Here is an 18,712-nt window from a genome sequence, read left to right as displayed (position 1 = left end):
ACAGAGATTAGCTATGTGGGAACACAGTGAGAGACACTGGTAGGAGATGAGAGATACTATGTGGCCAGAAGCATCTGTCAAGGCTTTGTGAGTAGGTGAAACTGGCTTTGGTTGTTTCAAAGCATAATGAGGAAATAAGTGATTCAAGACCTTCCTTGTTAACAGTTTAATGATGTCTGGATAAATGAAAATGACCCCTTTATTCATCCAATCAGCAATTATTGACTTGAGTGCCTACTATGAGAAAGGCAGTATTCCAGATGCTAAGGAAAGACCAATGAAAGAGGCAGATGCCTCCCCTACTCTCTTAGATTTTGCTTTCCACAAGGAGTAGACGTACAATCAATGGATCAATCAGCAAACAATCAAAAAGAATCTCAAAATAGAATACTTAAGTATATTCTGTAATAGAAAGTGGCTGGATAAATACCTAAGATTTGGTATCAGGGAAGGTCTCTCATGTAGGTCTGGATGTGAAAGATAATTATAAGCTAATCTTGGAAAGACTTAGAGGAAAAGCATTCTAGGTAGAGGAAACAGGAAGAAGTTCAAAAATCTGGAGGTGGGAACCTGAGGCTGGAGTCATCTAAGGTAAATCAAATCCCATCATTCCTTCTCTTCAAGCCCTCCAAAGGTTTTGCAGTTCCCCTAGAATAAAAGTGAAAATACTTAGTCTACACAAAGCTAAGAATCCAAGGACCAAAGGCTCTATAAAAGCTGGTCTGTTCTACAACTTTCCCACCTAGTTAACCACACTCCAGCCTCAGGTTCCCATGTTAGACTGAAAACCCTTGAGGGCAGGGGTATGTGTCCTAGCATAGATTCTGGCATGATTCTGGGTACTGCAAGTGAAACTGGGTCTAGGTGTAAAGGTGGATGGGGACACTCTTGCTAGAATCTATCAGAGGCAGAGATGCTCCCTCTGGGTCAGGCAGAGACTCCCATCCCTGTCACATCATACAGTGACCATGAAAGGTGGGGACAACCCTGAGAAAGAAGAGAGCATCTCACTGTGGGCTTACAAGTGGAGGCAGCTAAAGCTGATTTAATCAGGCAGGGAGAAGAGGAGGTTCTGGACAGTTGCAAGGAAGGGGGTTTGTATCTTGACCATTTTCTGGAGGTGGGACTACATTTCCCTTATAGAGAAATCGACTTTACAACAGTCTTGTTTTGAGAATAAGCCACAAGCAACATCCCTAAAGTTATAAGCTACACGTTTCCCTACAGTCTTATTCTATCTTTCCTGTGTAGCGTGGAGAGTATCTCTAAAATACTTTAGCCAATTCATGCTATCTTGAATACTCCCAATTTCACAAATGGGAGCTCATTTCCAGTTTCATTATGCTAATTAACTTGGCACTGCTTTCATCAGGCAACTCGCTTCTAACAATCATTATGCTAATTGAAATATGGATAGTTTAAAATACTTGTACAAACCTCTGGCCTTTCTCATTAAATGAGAACTGACCTCCTGTGGGGGTGTGAAATTCTGATTAGGGTCACTGAGTGCCCCTGAAAAGTAGTTTAACCCATCACACATACATTTAATATCATAATGTCTATTTATATCTATACTAAAGGTATTTTAAATTAAATTACAGGGGGAGTCAAGATGGTGGAGAAGTAAGAGGACGTAAAGTTCAACTCTCCCCACAAATGCAGTAAGAATACATCTACAGGGCTTCCCTGGTGGCGCAGTGGTTGAGAGACCACCTGCCGATGCAGGGGATGCGGGTTCGTGCCCCGGTCTGGGATGATCCCACATGCCGTGGAGCGGCTGGGCCCGTGAGCCATGGCCGCTGAGCCTGCGCGTCCGGAGCCTGTGCTCTGCAACGGGAGAGGCCACAACAGTGAGAGGCCCGCATACCGCAAAAAAAAAAAAAAAAAAAGAATACATCTACAAATGGAACAGTTCTCACAGAGCACCTGCTGAACACTAGCAGAGGACCTCAGACAACTAAGAGGACCAGAAAGATCCCCACATAACAGAGTAAGATAAAAGAAAGAAGAAGGGAAAAGGAAGAGGAGAAGTGGGACAGGACCTGCACCCCTTGGGGGGAGCTGAAGGACAGGAGAATTTCCCATGTCCAGGGAAGCCCCCTTACTGGTGGGGAGATCAGCTGGGACAGAGGGGAGCTTTGGGGGCTTGAAAGAGAGTGCAGCAACTGGCCTGAGGCAGGCTGGACAGAGTGAGACCTACACAGATGATCCATGCCACAGCCCTGCACGCCCAAACCTGAGAGGTGTGTCCACTGGTGTATACAGGGGCAGGATGCTAGAATGTTGGATTTGGAGAGCAGAGCTGTGGAAAGGACTGCTGTTGGCTGTGAGAAGACAGTCTGAGGGGATGGGAATGAGGAGCTCCACAATGGAGAACGCTCGTGAAGCAAGCCCAGATTGCCATAGAAGCGAAGTGCCATTGTTGAGTGATGTGCAAAGGGCAGGCCACCTATGCAGCCTCTCTCCCCATGCACCAGCCCCTGCCTCCCCAGGCACTAGGAAGGGCTCCCGCTGGGGCAGGCTCTCACGCCCCTGGCTGCCGCCCACTCCACCCCCTCCTGCCAGGGTAGGTTTGTGTGCTCTGGGGCAGCTTCAGGAGCAGATGCCTGTGGGTGGCCGACACACAGAGGTGGGGCTGAAACCATAGCTGAGCCCCAGGGGCCGTGAGAGATGGGAGAAGAGCTGAAATCTCTCCTCACAGCTGCACAATCTGTGGATTTACACTCTGTGACTGGCTTTGTAAACTCAGAACCTGCAGAACATCTGATCTGACAATGAGTGCTCCCACAGCCAAGATGGGTCAAGCTTTAGCACCTGTGGACTTTGTGGGCAGGTACATGTGGGGGTGGGCAAGGCCAGAGTCTGAGATGCTTCCATAGTGCCCATAGCCTGTCCAGATCCATGATTACTGCAATCTTGGGACCTGACTTCAGTGGATCTGTGCTGGTGGCTTGGTGAAAACAATGCCTGAGAGACACCAGGGCCAACTGCTGGCATACCTATGGATAAGGTGGGGCTGACAGCAGTGCCAATAACAGTGTAATCTGAGTGCTCCCACAACAGGTGAAAGGTGACAAAACAGAGCACACCTACAGGTGAACAGTTCCAGAGGAGGAATACTCGGTGGCTTCACTCTCAGTGGGAATGCTCCAATCCTGTCTACATCACACCACAGATCAGAAACACAGCTAAGAAACAGATCTGGGGGCCTCTATTCCAACAACTAGGGAGCAGACCCTGATCCAAACAGAGCGGTGACAACCACAGAGCAAAGGGGAGTCCCCACTAAATATGCAGGGCAGGCTCTGGTCACCACAACACCAGTCACACCTCCCGTATCAAGGGGATAACTACCAGCATACACTGAGAAAAGAGGTGTCAGACATCTATAATAAAAACAGCTCTCACACCAAAACATATTAAACCAACGCAGGCTACGCAGGGACATTCCCACATAAAAATAGCCCTCCAAGACAGTCTGAGCATCTGGTATCTGGAGGAAGAACCCCCCAGAGCATTTAGCCTTGACACCCAGTGGGGCTTGAGTGCAGGAGTTCTGCAAGGCTGGGGGAAACAGAAACTCCACTCCTGGAAGGCATACAAGATCCCACATGCACTGGGGCCCAGTACAAAGCAGTACCTCCATAGCAACCTGGGATAGACCTACCTAGGGGTCTTGGAGGGTCTTCTGGGGAGGCCAGGTCAGCTGTAGCTCACTGTGGGAGCACCAGTAGCAGAGGTCCCAGGTAATACTGATCAGCGTGAGCTCTCTGGGAAGACCTGGCTTCACCCAATAGCCTGCAGGCTCCAGTGCTGTAAATCCTCAGGCCAAACAACCAACAAGATAGGAATACAGCCCCACCCATCAGAAAACAGGCTGACTAAAGACATACTGAGCTCACAGCCACCTCAAAACACAGCCCTTGACACGGCTCTGCCCACCAGAGGGACAAGTCCCAGCTCTACCCACCTGAGGGCAGGCACCAGTCCCCTCCCACCAGGATGGCTACACAAGCCCCTAGACCAGCCTCACCCACCAGGGGGCAGACACCAGAAGGAAGAGGAACTATGATCCTGCAGCCTGTGGGAAGGAGACCACATACACAAACAGTTAGACAAATGAGATGACAGAGAAATATGTTGCAAACAAAGGAACAAGAGAAGAACCCACAAGAACAACTAAATGAAGAGGAGATAGGCAATCTCCCTGAAAAAAGTATTCAGAGTAATGATAGTAAATGATCCAAAACCTCGGAAGAAGAATGGAGGTATAGACCAAGAAGATGCAAAAAAATTTCAACAGAGATAGAAGATTTAAAGAACAAAGAAAAAAAAAACAGATGAACAACATAATAACTGAAATGAAAAATATACTAGAAGGAATTAATAGCAGAATAACTGAGGCAGAAGAACAGATAAGTGAACTGGAAGACAGAGTGGTGGAAATCAATGCCACAGAACAGAATAAAGAAAAAAAAAAGGGGACTTCCCTCCTGGTGTAGTGGTTAAGAATCCACCCGCCAATGCAGGGAACACGGGTTCGAGCCCTGGTCTGGGAAGATCCCACATGCCACAGAGCAACTAAGCCCGTGCACCACAACTACTGAGCCTGTGCTCTAGAGCCTGTGAGCCACAACTACTGAGCCTGTGCTCTAGAGCCTGTGAGCCACAACTACTGAGCCTGCATGCCTAGAGCCCATGCTCTGCAACAAGAGAAGCCACCACAACGAGAAGCCCGTGCACTGCAACGAATAGTAGCCCCCACTCTCTGCAACTAGAGAAAGCCCGCACAGAGCAACGAAGACCCAATGCAGCCAAAAATAAATAAATAAATAAATTTATATTTATTTATTTAAAAGAAGAAAAAAGAATGAAAAGCAATGATGAAAGTCTCAGAGACCTCTGGGACAATGTTAAATGCACCAACATTCACAGAAGAAGAAAAAGGGAAAGGGCCTGAGAAAATATTTGAAGATATTATAGCCAAAAATTTCCCCAACACAGGAAAGGAAAGAGTCACCCAAGTCTAGGAAATGCAGGGTACAGGATCCTGATACAGGATAAACCCAAGGAGGAACACACCGAGACACATAGTAATCAAACTAACAAAAATTAAATACAAAGAAACATTATTAAAAGCAACAAGGGAAAACAACAAATAACATAAAAAGGAATCCTCATAAGGCTATCAGCTGATTTTTCATCAGAAACTCTGCAGGCCAAAAGGGAGTGGCATTATATATTTACAATTATGAAAGGGAAATACCTACAACCAAGAATATTCTACCCAGCAAGGCTCTTGTTCAGAATCAATGGAGAAATCCAAAGCATTACAGACAAGCAAAAGCTAAAAGAATACACAGAAATCTGTTGCATTCCTATACATTAACAATAAAAGATCAGAAAGAGAAATTAAGGAAACAATTCCATTTACCATCACACCCTAAAGAATAAAATACCTAGGAATAAACTTAACTAAGGAGGCAAAAGACCTGTACTCAATAAACTATAAGATGCTGATGAAAGAAATCAAAGATGACACAAACAGATGGAAAGATATACCATGTTCTTGGACTGGAAGAATCAATATTGTCAAAATGACTATACTACCCAAGGCAATCTACAGATTCAATGAAATCCTTATCAAACTATCAATGGCATTTTTTACAGAAGTAGAACAAAAAAATCTTAAAATTTGTATGAGACACAAAAGACTTTGAATAGCCAAAACAATCTTGAGAAAGAAAAATGGAGCTGGAGGAATCAGCCTCCCTGGCTTCAGACTATGCTATCAATACAAAGCTACAAATCATCAAAACAGTATGGTACTGGCACAAAAAGAGAAATATAGAAACCCAGGCAGCTATGGTCAATCTACAACAAAGGAAGCAAGACTATACAATGGAGAAAAGACAGTCTCTTCAGTAACTGGTGCTGGGGAAACTGGACAGCTATATGTAAAAGAATAAAATAGAACATTCTTTAACACCATATACAAAAATAAATTCAAAATTGATTAAAGACCCAAATATAAGACTGTATACTATAAAACCCTTAGAGGAAAACATAGGAAGAACACTCTCTGACATAAATTGCAGCAATATCTTTTCTGATCTGTCTCCTAGAGTAATGGAAATAAAAACAAATATAAGCAACTGGGACCCAATTAAACTCAAAAGCTTTTGCACAGCAAAGGAAACCATAAACAAAATGAAAAGACAATCCACACAATGGGAGAAAATATTTGCAAATGATGCAACTGACAAGGGATTTATCTACAAAATATATAAACAGCTCATGCAACTCAATATAAAAAACCCAATCGAAAAATGTGCAGAAGACCTAAATACATATTTCTTCAAAGAAGAAAAGATGCTCAACATCACTAATTATTAGCAAATCAAAACTACAATGAGATATGACCTCACAACAGTCAGAATGGCCATCATCAAAAGTCTACTAACAATAAATGCTGGAGAGGGTGTGGAGAAAAAGGGAACCCTCCTACACTGTTGGTGGGAATGTAAATTGCTAAAGCCACTATGGAAAGCAATATGGAGGTTCCTTAAAAAACCAATAGTGCTACCATATGATCCAGCAATCCCAGTCCTGAGCATATATCTGGAGAAAATGATGGTTCAAAATGATACATACACCCCAGTGTTCATTGCAGCACTATTTCCAATAGCCAAGGCATGGAAGCAACCTAAATGTCCATAAACAGATGAATGATTAAAGAAGATGATGTACATATATACAACAGAATATTACTCAGCCATTAAAGAGAATGAAATAATACCAGTTGCAGCAACATGGATGGACCTGGAGATTATCATACTAAGTGAAGTAAGACAGAGAAAGACAAATATTGTATGATACGGCTTATATGTGGAATCTAAAAAAATGATACAAATGAACTTATTTACAAAACATAAACAGACTCACAGACTTAGAAAACAAACCTATGGTTACCAAAGGGGAAAAGTGGGGGGGGGGGCAGGGCTAAATTGGGGGTTTGGGATTGACATATACACACTATTATATTTAAAATAGGTAACAAACAAGGACCTACTGTATAGCACAGGGAACTCTGCTCAATATTCTGTAATAACCTAAATGGAAAAGAATTTGAAAAAAGAATAGATACATGTATATGTATAAGTGAATCATTTTGCTGTACACCTGAAACTAACACAACATTTTTAATCAACTAAACTCCAATATAAAATAAAAATTAAAAAACTTACAAATAAAAAACAAAAATGCCTTATTCACTACAGATATTTCCTGAAAGTTATTGTGTAATAGTAATAATGATAGTAGTAGTAGTAGTAGCAGTAATGATAATAATAATAGTAATAATAATACCTTGTATTTGTAAGGTTAAGTCATGTTCTAGCATATTTAATTTGGAGGACTGACTTTAGAAGTTAAAGCACATACTGAAGACTCCATTACCATTATCAATCTTTCAACAACAAACAAATCTCTAAATGTGTATTGAGATGAAAGAAAACTGATGATCAAGAAATGGAACAGCACTCTGCAAACAGGAAGAGTCTTTTGGAAATTTTCTATTCAGCAGGGCTTTGACTGTTACCTATAAAGTAAAATAGTTAGCATGACAAGACATCTGTATATAGACTGAACTTTTCTTAATTCCTTTGGTTTCAATCAAAACCTTTCAAATTTTAATCTCCATAATTACTCAACACAAAGCTAACTGAACTTTGCTCTCTCAGTGATTTAAGGATTTTTCAGTAGTAATTCTGACTCCCTGATTTTTGCTGTGCCACTTAATTCCTCAATAAGACTGTACTCCATGTTGTTTTATATTTAACAATACTCTTTTTCATAAACTGTTTTACTGGGTGAGTTTGAAGCACCCTTGCCAGGGGAGTGTTACTGTCTTCATTTAAGAATGAAGTCACTGAGACCAAAATGCAGACACACTATCCAGTTTCAAGTGTGAATACTGGAGGTTTTCAAAAAATATGTGTGGTAGAATTTTTTTTGGTAACAATGTCTATGATGCCCCTCTCTGTATCCAAGCCTTTTGGTAGTGAATTCCTACATTAACGCTGGGCTTGGTCACATGACTTGCGTTTGACCTATGGGACAATAGCAAATGAGTCATAAACAGAATTCAAAAAATGCTGGTCATTTGGGCATCCTCTCTTGCTGTTCTCTGAATTCTGAGACTTCCATGGGAATAAGCCTGCTAGAGGGTCAGCAATACATGGCTCATTGGTGTCCATCACTCAACCATCAGACAACTGACACCCAGAAGCAGAACTGTGAAGATGCCCAGGAGCTATGCCCAGATGCTTAAGCAAGTCCAGTCAATATCAGAAGAACCATTCACCTGAGGTCAGCCCAAATTCTAACCCACAGAATAATGAACTAAATATATGTTTGTCACTAAGTTAGGGATGGTCTGTACTGCAGCAAAAGATAGCAGATGCCACGTAAGAGAATAATGTCCAGATGGCTGACCTGGAGGGAAAGAGTTTAGTATGGCTTGAACTTACTTAGACTGTTGGTAAGAATATGCGGATGCATGCTCGTTGGATGTGTCCACTGCTATCTGCTGCTGCTGACCACTTGTGTCCTGGGATGAAGGTGCCACTGTCTGGGGAGAGGTATCAGCAACAACACCCTATGGAGGCAATAAGAACACAAAAGTCTTATTGGCTTTAGCAAAAGGGCTTCTTGCAGATGGACTGTAGGGCATACCCATCTTCCATATGGCTTGAGTAGAGCTGCACTCAGCTATATAAAGCCACAGCAAGAACCCAAAGAAAAACCACAGAGCACATTTGGATAAGGGCTGAGGAATTTACCTCAATGTGTCACCAAGAAGCCTTGCCATCAGAAGACCCTGTAGCAGTCAAATGATGAGGAAAGCATTTTGCCCATAGTTAGAACTTTTAAATCATGGTTGCATACAGCCACACTAAATAATGATTCCTTAATCAAAAAATTCATGCAGAATTCCTATAAAAACGTGTATGTTTGAGCATTTTCCTGGGAATAAAGTAGTCTACCCTATCTCTATGATCTGTCAAACCAATGGACTTTGACCTTCATAAAAATCTACATCCAAGTTTGGAATTCTTTTAAAGGACACTGTTAAGCAGTGTCTCTCTTAAGCAATTTGATTTGTTTTATTTATTTTCATTTTCCTTGATGTGAACTGGAATTCCTTTAGAAGTTTCAGAAAAAGAAAGAAAGAAACAAGCATCCTTAATTTTGATTCGCTCCTCCCCTTACCATTTGAATGGCTTTTGCCAACAAGAATGGATTTCTTGAGTTGGTCATCAGATGCCAACAAGAATGGATTTCTTGAGTTGGTCATCATTCAGAATATGTTTGGTTCCGAGAGAGGTTTGGTAGTTAGTAGTCCTAAGGAGGGAATCTATCTGAATACATTCTCCTGGTTTTACTTATATTATAGCCTTGGGCTTCTGCAGGGATATAGGTTTTTGGTCAACTCCCTATCCCTAACAAAAGCTCCCTGAAATTGTTCCTCAGAATCTGAAAATTCTCCCTTTATGAATTCAATCTTTTTTTTTTTTTCCTAATATACTATTTGATGTTATGCATTTTGATGAACCTCCCACCACACTGATTTGTGTGGATACTGGTGAATTTTCAATGCGTGTTTTTACATAGAAAATGAATCAGTGCTTTCCTTTATAAGCACAAATTCAAGGCAATATATCAGGGTATACTTATATAATTCTTAGTGAAATATTTCTTTTTAAATCCCAGATTTAACTATAATTAGACTGTTCCCACTAAGCAACACTGTCAAATGTGTCTCCTTATTTTATAGTCCTCAAATAGCTCAGATTCTGTAGATAAGCACACACATTTGGTCCAGAGATAGAGAAATGTGGATATGTGGCAGAGATTTATGCTTAAAGTCACCTACAATGTCTAGATTCATAATTTTCTTATGACCTAGATGAGTTTTGATAGCTAAATATAGCAAAGAACATACATTTTAATCACATATTCTTGAAATTCTGAAAAGCCAATTAAAACTTCTTTAATACTGAAACATTCCTTGGGGACCATAGGTCTGGTCCTCCAAGAATTGGACCTCCTTGGTTTCCTAAGTGACAGGACACCGTCCTCTTAAATGTCTGTGCTTCCCAAACCCTGGTATGAGCAAATATTTGTCACACACTAAAAACAAGCAAACAAACAAACATTTCAAAAGATCTAATTTGGTCTGTAAAGATCTCACCCAATCTCTGTGGCTCCAGAGGTTGGAAGAGTCATGGTGGTCTCCCACAATGAGTGGTACCAACATGAGTTGGTTGGCCAACTCATGGAGTAGCAATGGCATGAACTCCAGAGGAGTCCCAACTGATGGATGAAATGCACTGTGACCATAATGGCAAATGCGCATCAGGAGAAGGGGAAGGGGGGGCAAGAAACAATAATGGTTAGAACCAGAGAGAAGTATACACCTCTAAGTGTCTTACCACCATCCACATAGTCCTATGCCCCACTCCTTTCCTATGTATCTTGCTGGCTCTGTCCAGTAAAATAATGTGTAGAGGAAATGGATTCAGCCCAATGAAAAGAGAGGAGGAAGGGACAAAGCTTCCAGTAAGGAAAATATGACTTTATCTTTCACAGTGTCCATAGCAATATGAGTGGTAGAAAATATGACTTTATCTTTCACAGTATCCATAGCAATATGAGTGGTAGAAAATATGACTTTATCTTTCACAGTATCCATAGCAATATGAGTGGTAGAAGTTTTTCTCTCTTGTCTGTAGGATGCCACAGTCCTGTCAAGGTTCATTGGCAAGAGCACTGGTTCTTCATCTTTGGTACACATTAGAATCACCTAGCATCTTTTAAAAGTCCTGGTATCCAGTCCACACCCTAGACCCCATCAGACTCTCTGGCAATAGGACCTAGGCATCACAATTTTTTAAAGTATTAAGTTTTAAAATAATTTTGATATGCAGAAAAGTTTGACAACCAGTTCTCTAATCCAGTCCCTCTCAACTTTTAATGTGCACCTTGATCCTTAAGGGATCTTGTTAAAACGCAAACTCTGATTCAGTAAATCTGGGTGAGGTCTGAAAATATGCATTGCTAACAGGCTCTCAGGTGATACTGATAATGCTGGTCTAGGGACCACTACTGGAGAAACAAGGCATCAGAGAACTAGCTCATTCAAATAGCTGCACGTTTGCCTTCCTCTTTCTGAGTGTTTGTGGCTAACATTTGATGAGGTAGTTATTTGATCTCTGATCTTTTCTCTAAACATAAAAATGGCACTCCTCTCAGACCTGGATACCAAATTTTGCTTATGTCATATGCAGAGCAAAACATAGGTATGTTCAAGTAAAGTACATACTTTCACAGAGTGAGTTTGCAACTTCAAATTTTCAAGTAGCACAAAAATCACAAATAAGGATTTTGGGGGTTATGGTGGACCCCAGTGCATGTGGCTGAGATTTATCTGCCCTAACCTTGTTCTGTAAGAAGAGATAGACTTACTTCAATGGAAACAGCTGTCGGAGGCACAGGCGTGTACTGGGGAATGTAGGTCCCTTGCATAGGAGCGGCGGCAGTCATATACTAGAGGGAATCAAAGAAAAAGGCAGGTGAACTTGGGCGTGCAACCAGTGAGAAAAGTGATATCACATAAGACTGCTTTCGATGTGTGGCCCCCCACCAATGCATGATGAAACTTAAACTTTATTTTGACCAAAAATATCGCAGTTCCTATCAGCATAGAATAGTCATCGCTTACTGATTCAGTACCAACAGCAGCCCACCTCCCCGATGTCAGTAAAAGTTAATTCACCCCATCCCCTCACTTTGTCCTTTTGAATATTCTACATCAGCTCCCAAACATTTCACTTTCACATCTAAAACACAAATGCCAGGGGGGCAGGGATGACATCTGTTTTTTTCTCCATTTTATTGCTAGCACATAGTAGGCTCTCAACAGATTATTTGTTGAATGAATGAATCATTATATTGTGAATAATAATTTCTTTTCTAACGTAAAAGAGAGGAATAATGTAAGAAATACTTATCTAGCAACAATCAGAATAGGTAAATGTTGTCATTTGATCACTTTTTTATATATGAAGGAAATAGAGTGTTCCAGATAGTGTTGAAGTTGCTTTTCTTCCTTCCCCCTATTCCATGTTCATTTCACTGTATTTCCTTTTCCACTCCTTTAATTCTCCAAATTTTCTTCATCCAGATGAACAATACAACAGTCCAATCATTCTTCACTACATTGTAGTAGTCAGTAAAATATGTGTTGGGGATAACATGTATTTTGGCAACGAAAAACGGAAGCCCCAGAAAAATTATATGCCCACTACCATAAGCAAAAAGCATGACCCATATTCCTGTTTGTAATACACATACCCCCTGAAAAGTCAAAGTTCTACTCTTTGAGAATGGAATCTTCTATGAAACCAACTGTATTTCTGAGTTTCTAAACTTGAACATCACAAAATTTCAGAACCAGAACCATCTAATGAAAACAAGGTTTCTCAAAACACAAAGCTTTAGAGGAACACTTTTTATGGAAAACTACAAGCCCATGATTCTGTATTCTTCTAAATTTGCTGAGTTCATGTATTAAGGCCATGCATAAATAGGCAAAACCTAAATTACAATGTTGTGCATTGATCGGTACTTTCAGTATCCAAGAGGCATGATAATTCTGAATCAAGGGAAATATCTGAATGGAGATTGGTTCATCAGATGTTGTTGCTGTTTACTATTCATAGAGAAATATAGCAATAAAGCAACTCTGGGATAAGTGCTTCTCCATCCTAAACTAAGCACTGTCTTACTACATCTATTTGCTAAAAACAGAGACAGCCTTAGTGAAACAACACTAAATCAAACAAACCAAACCGCTGCCTGTAATCCATGTGTTACTGCTGATAACAACTGTGTGCAATTCCTATGTGTACAAAAACAGCCTTGTAATGTGTACCAAGGGCAGTTGTTTGCAAGGATTGGGGGTATTACTAACTTAGCTTCATAGTTGAAAATTAGCAGAGGTTTCTGTGCCCCATCCTCTGTGTTCCCAGAGTGTTCATCACTCTTCTATTAAAATTGTCCAGACTCTCATCTCTCTAAAGGCATGGACCAAGTGTTACATGTCTCTGCATCTTCCAACACTCCACACAATGCCTGGTACCTGGTAAATAATTGTTCAATGGCTGAATAAAAGGACACAAGAAGAAAGCCTTCCATTTCCAATTACAAATCTTGTATGCCTCTTAGCTGTCAATAATTCTGAGTTCTCTATAGATATCAATTTCCCCACCCCTATAAAGTGTTTGTATAACCTTTAAACAAATACTTTAGCCCCCTCTGCTCATCATTACCCTGTGTCCTTAAGCAGACAATGATTATTCAGGTATCCAACTGCTATCAATTTTTCAAATAAGTACAGAACTCTGGAGTCACATTTCAGCAAATATTATTTCATATCTAGTACCCATGGCAGGTGTCTGCTTTGCCAACAAAATTGCTCTAGAAAGTATATTGGAGATAACAGTTTCTTGGCCATTTCAGACATGTCATATAGGTTTTAAACATCCCTTAATTTAGTATTCCCTACAATGTATTTTTTTAAAATGTTAGCTCAACTGAGAAAAAAGCTTTCTGTGTTCCAGAGCAATGCTGCACAATGTATCCTCTTTGCTATAGAGATAGAATTTTAAAACTCTGAGAAATCAGGTTTTACAGAAGCCTATTTAAAGGAGATTTTAAATCAGTGTTTCTAAAACTGTTTTTGGTAGCACCTACTGATTTTGCTTAAAACTAGTACTCTCAAGAATATACTTTGAAAAAGGTTTCTTTAATTGAATATCAAAAATCCTAGTAGATCTGTAGCAAGTGGGAATGTGTCTTCACCAACAGAGTTAATGCTCTTGTGGCTCACCTTCTCCCCTTTGGTCATGGTTTTTCAAGATGTATAATACACCAGTAAAAGGATGCTCCCTCACTGATCTGAGTATTTTCTATTCCTGAGTTAGTAATTTCAAACTTTGCAATTGTCATCAGTGAGTGTGCGTGTCCTTCCTCGACATAAGACAATGTCACTGGACATGGCTCGACCCACCCCTGCTCCATGGTCTGCATCGCTAAGGAGACCTTTCTGTGAACTAGATTTAGGGACGTGGGCTGGGGCCACACGTAGCACCGTTCACGACTTCTCATGAGAATCCACCTCAGTTTTAGACCTCCCTTGTCAAACTAGAGTTCTCAAGCAGTGTAGTTAATGAAAAGCATTTTGTGTCATTCTTAGCTAAGCTTCTTGAAATGACTCTGAGTTATTCAAAACCCCATCTGTGTTCTGTTCAGTAAAATCAGTAAATCTTCATACCTTCTGTGGCATTCAATGAAGTTGTGAAAGTGGCCCAAACTGAACTGCTTATAGCATAAATTCAGAGTTATCTCTTCAGAACAATGCTGTGAGTTAGGCAATATGGCTCACCCATTTTACAGACTGAGAAACTGAGATATACTGGAATAACTCCAGTTCTGTTGACACAAGATTCAGTCTACTTCAGTACCCTTGAAATAAAATAACTAAGGTCCTAAGAGCTTTTATGATCATTACCATGCAAAATAATATCAACTTTTAAAAAAATAATAGACTTTAATAATTGGAGTTTCAATTAAATATAGGATAATAATGCCTTGGTTTAAACATTTTATTGTCATTTAATTTCCATAGATTTTAAAATTTTCACTATATACTCAGAATACCTCATTTTCTTCTGGAAAGGCTACCCCTTGTGTTTAACTTATTTTATAATTTAACTTTATGCTACTCTTCAGAACTAATGGAGATTTTATAGTATAAATGAGATCAGCTCAGTTCAATGTGTTGTGTATGTGTATTTTTTAATTAAAAAAAAAAAACGCCCTTCTGGCTGCTCTTCTTTTTTTTTTTTTTTTTGGTGTCACAGAAAATCTAATAGAGCTGGAGAATGTTGTTTCAAAATTAGGGATAGGCTTATTTTAAACAAGTCAATGCTATGGTGTTTTATACCCCGTAAGGTTATTATCTCTCGATAAACGTTTGCAATGAAACTTTTCTGTGGTAGACATATATTTTCTAGGGTAAAGCCTCAAGAAGTGACAGCCTTGTAAAATAACGCACAAGAACTTACAAGAAATGGCTACAGCTATGTGTAAGATCAACTCTCAGCTTTAGGTAATTGGTGACAAATAACTCTGAACTTTCTCTAAGCATACAGTATGATTTCCTTAAGAGCAAAGATAAACTACAGTCAGACTTAATAATGCAGGCTGTACAAACATGGTTTAGATCTCAGTGCCTAAGATTGCTTTCTTTTCATCCAGCTAATAAATGACAAAAACCTAAAGAAGGACCTGTGATATAAAAAAAATCTGCCCTTTGAGTTGATAAATTTCTGTGAATTACTTATTAAAAGCAAAACAAGAATGGATTTCTATCCTTTAAGCTAATTTATCTTACTGGTTTTTCTCAAAAGCTAGAAAATGTCTTCCATAATTCTTTCATGAGTACACATTATTTTGCATTGTGGGGGGATATAATGGCTGATGGGACCCATATTACAATAAGATGATGTAGATAAAATGGATAAATCCGTATAATATTTCCCCGTTGGTGGCAGCTTAAAGTTTTGATATTCATGGATAAGTTTTCTTTTTTGGTAAACAATTCAATGATTTTTACATATTCTGAAAGCACTGGATTTTCACATATAAGTATGTAGGAGACGCAGATAGCCATTTTCAAACCCACAGAATAAATTCCAGACTCCATCACTTCTTCCAAGAAGTCTAGACACTACATCACCAAGACAGTTACATGAAGAGAGAAAAAAAATGGTGAAGTTGGAGAGGAATTGTGTTTTTGTCTATTTAATTTAGAACAAACTGTTTCTGTTACTGTGGACTCATTGATTATTTCTGAAGAAACAGAAAGTGAAAACTCCAAATTTTTAGTTCCTGATTTACTTTCTCTTCCCCCACCAAAGCAAAACAAATAAAAAACGTTTTATATATTTCCCTTGAGCAAACTTTTCCTTTTATTTATCTGTAGAGCAAAGGAGTGGCAAGGAAATCCCCACATTTCAATTCTTGGAATTTCGTAAAATAAAATAATTGATCAAACTTGTTCATTTGGAGTTATTGTTATACTACGTAGGTTTTAAATTGGTGCGTCTAGTCCTTGCTATAACATTCAAAAATCGGTTTAACAAATTTCAGCAAGAGTAGTTGTCCAGGTCCTGTCAAACCCAGAAAGTCACTGAGAAGGATATAGGAAAGGAAGTTGAGCAGAGGAAGCAGAAATTGTGCTGGATGATGCTAATAGCATGCAGTGTGGATTACTATGAGTTCCATCTAATACAAAGTTTCCTTTCATAAAGGAAGCTTGTGGGTATAGGGAACAACCTGAATTATGATTCATCAGTATCTGGTAAGCGGCTCAGGAGGAGGCCACAGAGTTACCTTAGGTAGGGGTATTCTGGGGTTTTGAGGATTCTATTTCTTGGATTTGCAAAATTCTGTCATCTCAGAGCTAGGGAGAGGTTGGTGTACTTGGGGTGGCAAATTAGTATCATTTCACATGTTTACATTGGCTAAGTAGTAACAGCTGCCTGGAGTATAATTCTAAGAATGCCTTCTAAGTCTCCATGTCACTCAGTGGATGAGAGACCATCCATAGAGAAGAATAGAGCTGAAGAGGGTCTCGTTGAAAGGAAAGAGTGCCCCCACTAGGGCACTAGGGCTGAACTTCTACTTGGACCTCTACTGCTCAGTTCTTCCTATATTCTTCCACTCCTGCCAATGAAATGTTGGAGAGTAAGTGGATACCCCCATAATAGTAATAGTGTAGGCTTTCATAATGGTTTATGTTAGTGCTAATTTATGGCCTATTTACTTTTTAAGGTACTAATGCAGAAATAACAAAGTAGACATCTATGAGTGATGAAATAATTATCCCTAAAGTGTAGGTAGATGTGAATATAGATAGCAGCATAGACTTCACCTACTAGAGTAAAAGCACCTGAAAAGGGAAGAAGACCAGTTAGTAGGCTTGATAGAAAGGGGAGCCCAGAATTTTTAGGAGTATGTAGCCTATGTTATCCTATACAGCTCACCAGAATAGTGCTAAACATAGCTCAGAGAGGTGTGCATTAAACTGTTAAAAAAAAATACAGATTGTCGTCATTATATTCGGGGTTGAGGCCTATTTGTTGCTGCCATACAGCAAAGAGAGGAACAAAGAAGAACCTTGGAGGTTGATCTTAGACTGGAAATTTACAAAACCTCACCCACTGCAATATAGGGAGAAGTTGTCATTCCCACAGGATCACAGTCTATGGAATCCTTCAACTGTGCAGAAAAAGCAATTTTCACGAATGTATGGGAAAAAACCAAAGCCCATTAAGTTTGAGCATGTGCACAGATCACGTGGTAGCAATAAAAATAAAACATAATACTATGGAAATTTAGCTGATTAAGAATCTATTTCAGGGCTTCCCTGGTAGTGCAGTGGTTAAGAATCTGCCTACCAATGCAAGGGACACAGGTTGGTGCCCTGGCCCGGGAAGATCCCACATGCCACGGAGCAACTAAGCCCGTGTGCCACAACTACTGAGCCTGAGCTCTAGAGCCCGCAAGCCACAACTACTGAGCACACGTGCCACAACTACTGAAGCCTACACACCTACAGCCCGTGCTCTGCAGCAAGAGAAGCCACGACAATGAAAAGCCCGTGCACCGCAATGAAGAGTAGCCTCCACTCACCGCAACTAGAGAAAGCCCGCACACAGCAATGAAGATCCAACACAGCCAATAAGTAAATAATAATAATAATAAAAAGGAACTATGTCTTAAAATTTGAACTTGAAACAACTCCATATAGATATCATGAATTCCTTCCTACCCTCTCCTCAATTTTTCTGTGATGGGTAACATGAAATACAGAGAAAGATAAGAGAGATTCCATGAACCATAAAGACCACTCAGGAGATAAAAGTAAGTCAGATAAAACTAGGAATTAGAATGGAGGCAACTATGAAAGCATATTCACAGTGGAGTAGCAGGAATTAAAGACTCCTTGGGCTTAGTAGAGAGGGGAGGTAAGTAGAAAAGATAGTAAAAGAATATTATGAGTAAAATTATGTCAATACATTTGACAACTTAGATAAAATACACAAATTTGCTGAATAGCAAAATTTAGTAAAATGGATGCAAAAAGAGATAAAAAATCTGTATAGGGCTTCCCTGGTGGCGCAGTGGTTGAGAGCCCGCCTGCCGATGCAAGGGACATGGGTTCGTGCCCCGGTCCGGGAAGATCCCACATGCTGCGGAGTGGCTACGCCCGTGAGCCATGGCTGCTGAGCCTGCGCGTCCGGAGCCTGTGCTCCGCAACAGGAGAGGCCACGACAGTGAGAGGCCCGCGTACCGCAAAAAAAAAAAAAAAAATCTGCATAGTCTATATTTACTAAAAAAAATAAATTCAGAATCCAAAACCTTCCCAAAATAAAATCTTCAGCTTCAACTGGCTTCTCTGGTGAATTTTCCAAACATTTAAGGAGTAAATAATAGCAATCTTGTATACATTCTTCCAGAGAGTACTAAAGAAGGAACACTTCTCAACTCATCTTATGAAGTAGCATATTCTTTATATCAA

At 40.0% G+C, this 18,712-nt stretch overlaps 1 protein-coding gene across 6 annotated transcripts in view; it reads right to left on the bottom strand.

The window, feature by feature from the left end:
• Positions 1-596: 596 nt before the first annotated feature.
• The window catches only part of RBMS3 (RNA binding motif single stranded interacting protein 3), a gene marked incomplete at its 3' end in the record, with an annotated part of 699,823 nt that continues 681,707 nt past the window's right edge, over positions 597-18,712 (bottom strand). For 5 of the 6 annotated variants that reach the window (XM_082664261.1, XM_082664260.1, XM_082664262.1 and 2 more), the window contains 2 exons: positions 11,530-11,610; positions 8,528-8,659 (listed from right to left, as the gene is read on the bottom strand). In XM_082664261.1, the coding sequence (XP_082520387.1) occupies positions 8,528-8,659; positions 11,530-11,610 (213 nt within the window). Of the gene's footprint in view, positions 649-8,527; positions 8,660-11,529; positions 11,611-18,712 lie in introns of those variants that run through there. The other variant, XM_082664257.1, reaches the window with a different exon arrangement.

This window comes from Grampus griseus (assembly GCF_964374135.1).
Source record: "Grampus griseus genome assembly, chromosome: 10".
Taxonomy (NCBI): domain Eukaryota; kingdom Metazoa; phylum Chordata; class Mammalia; order Artiodactyla; family Delphinidae; genus Grampus; species Grampus griseus.
Note: the sequence above shows the minus strand (reverse complement) of the source record. Positions and strands in the feature narration are given on the sequence as shown.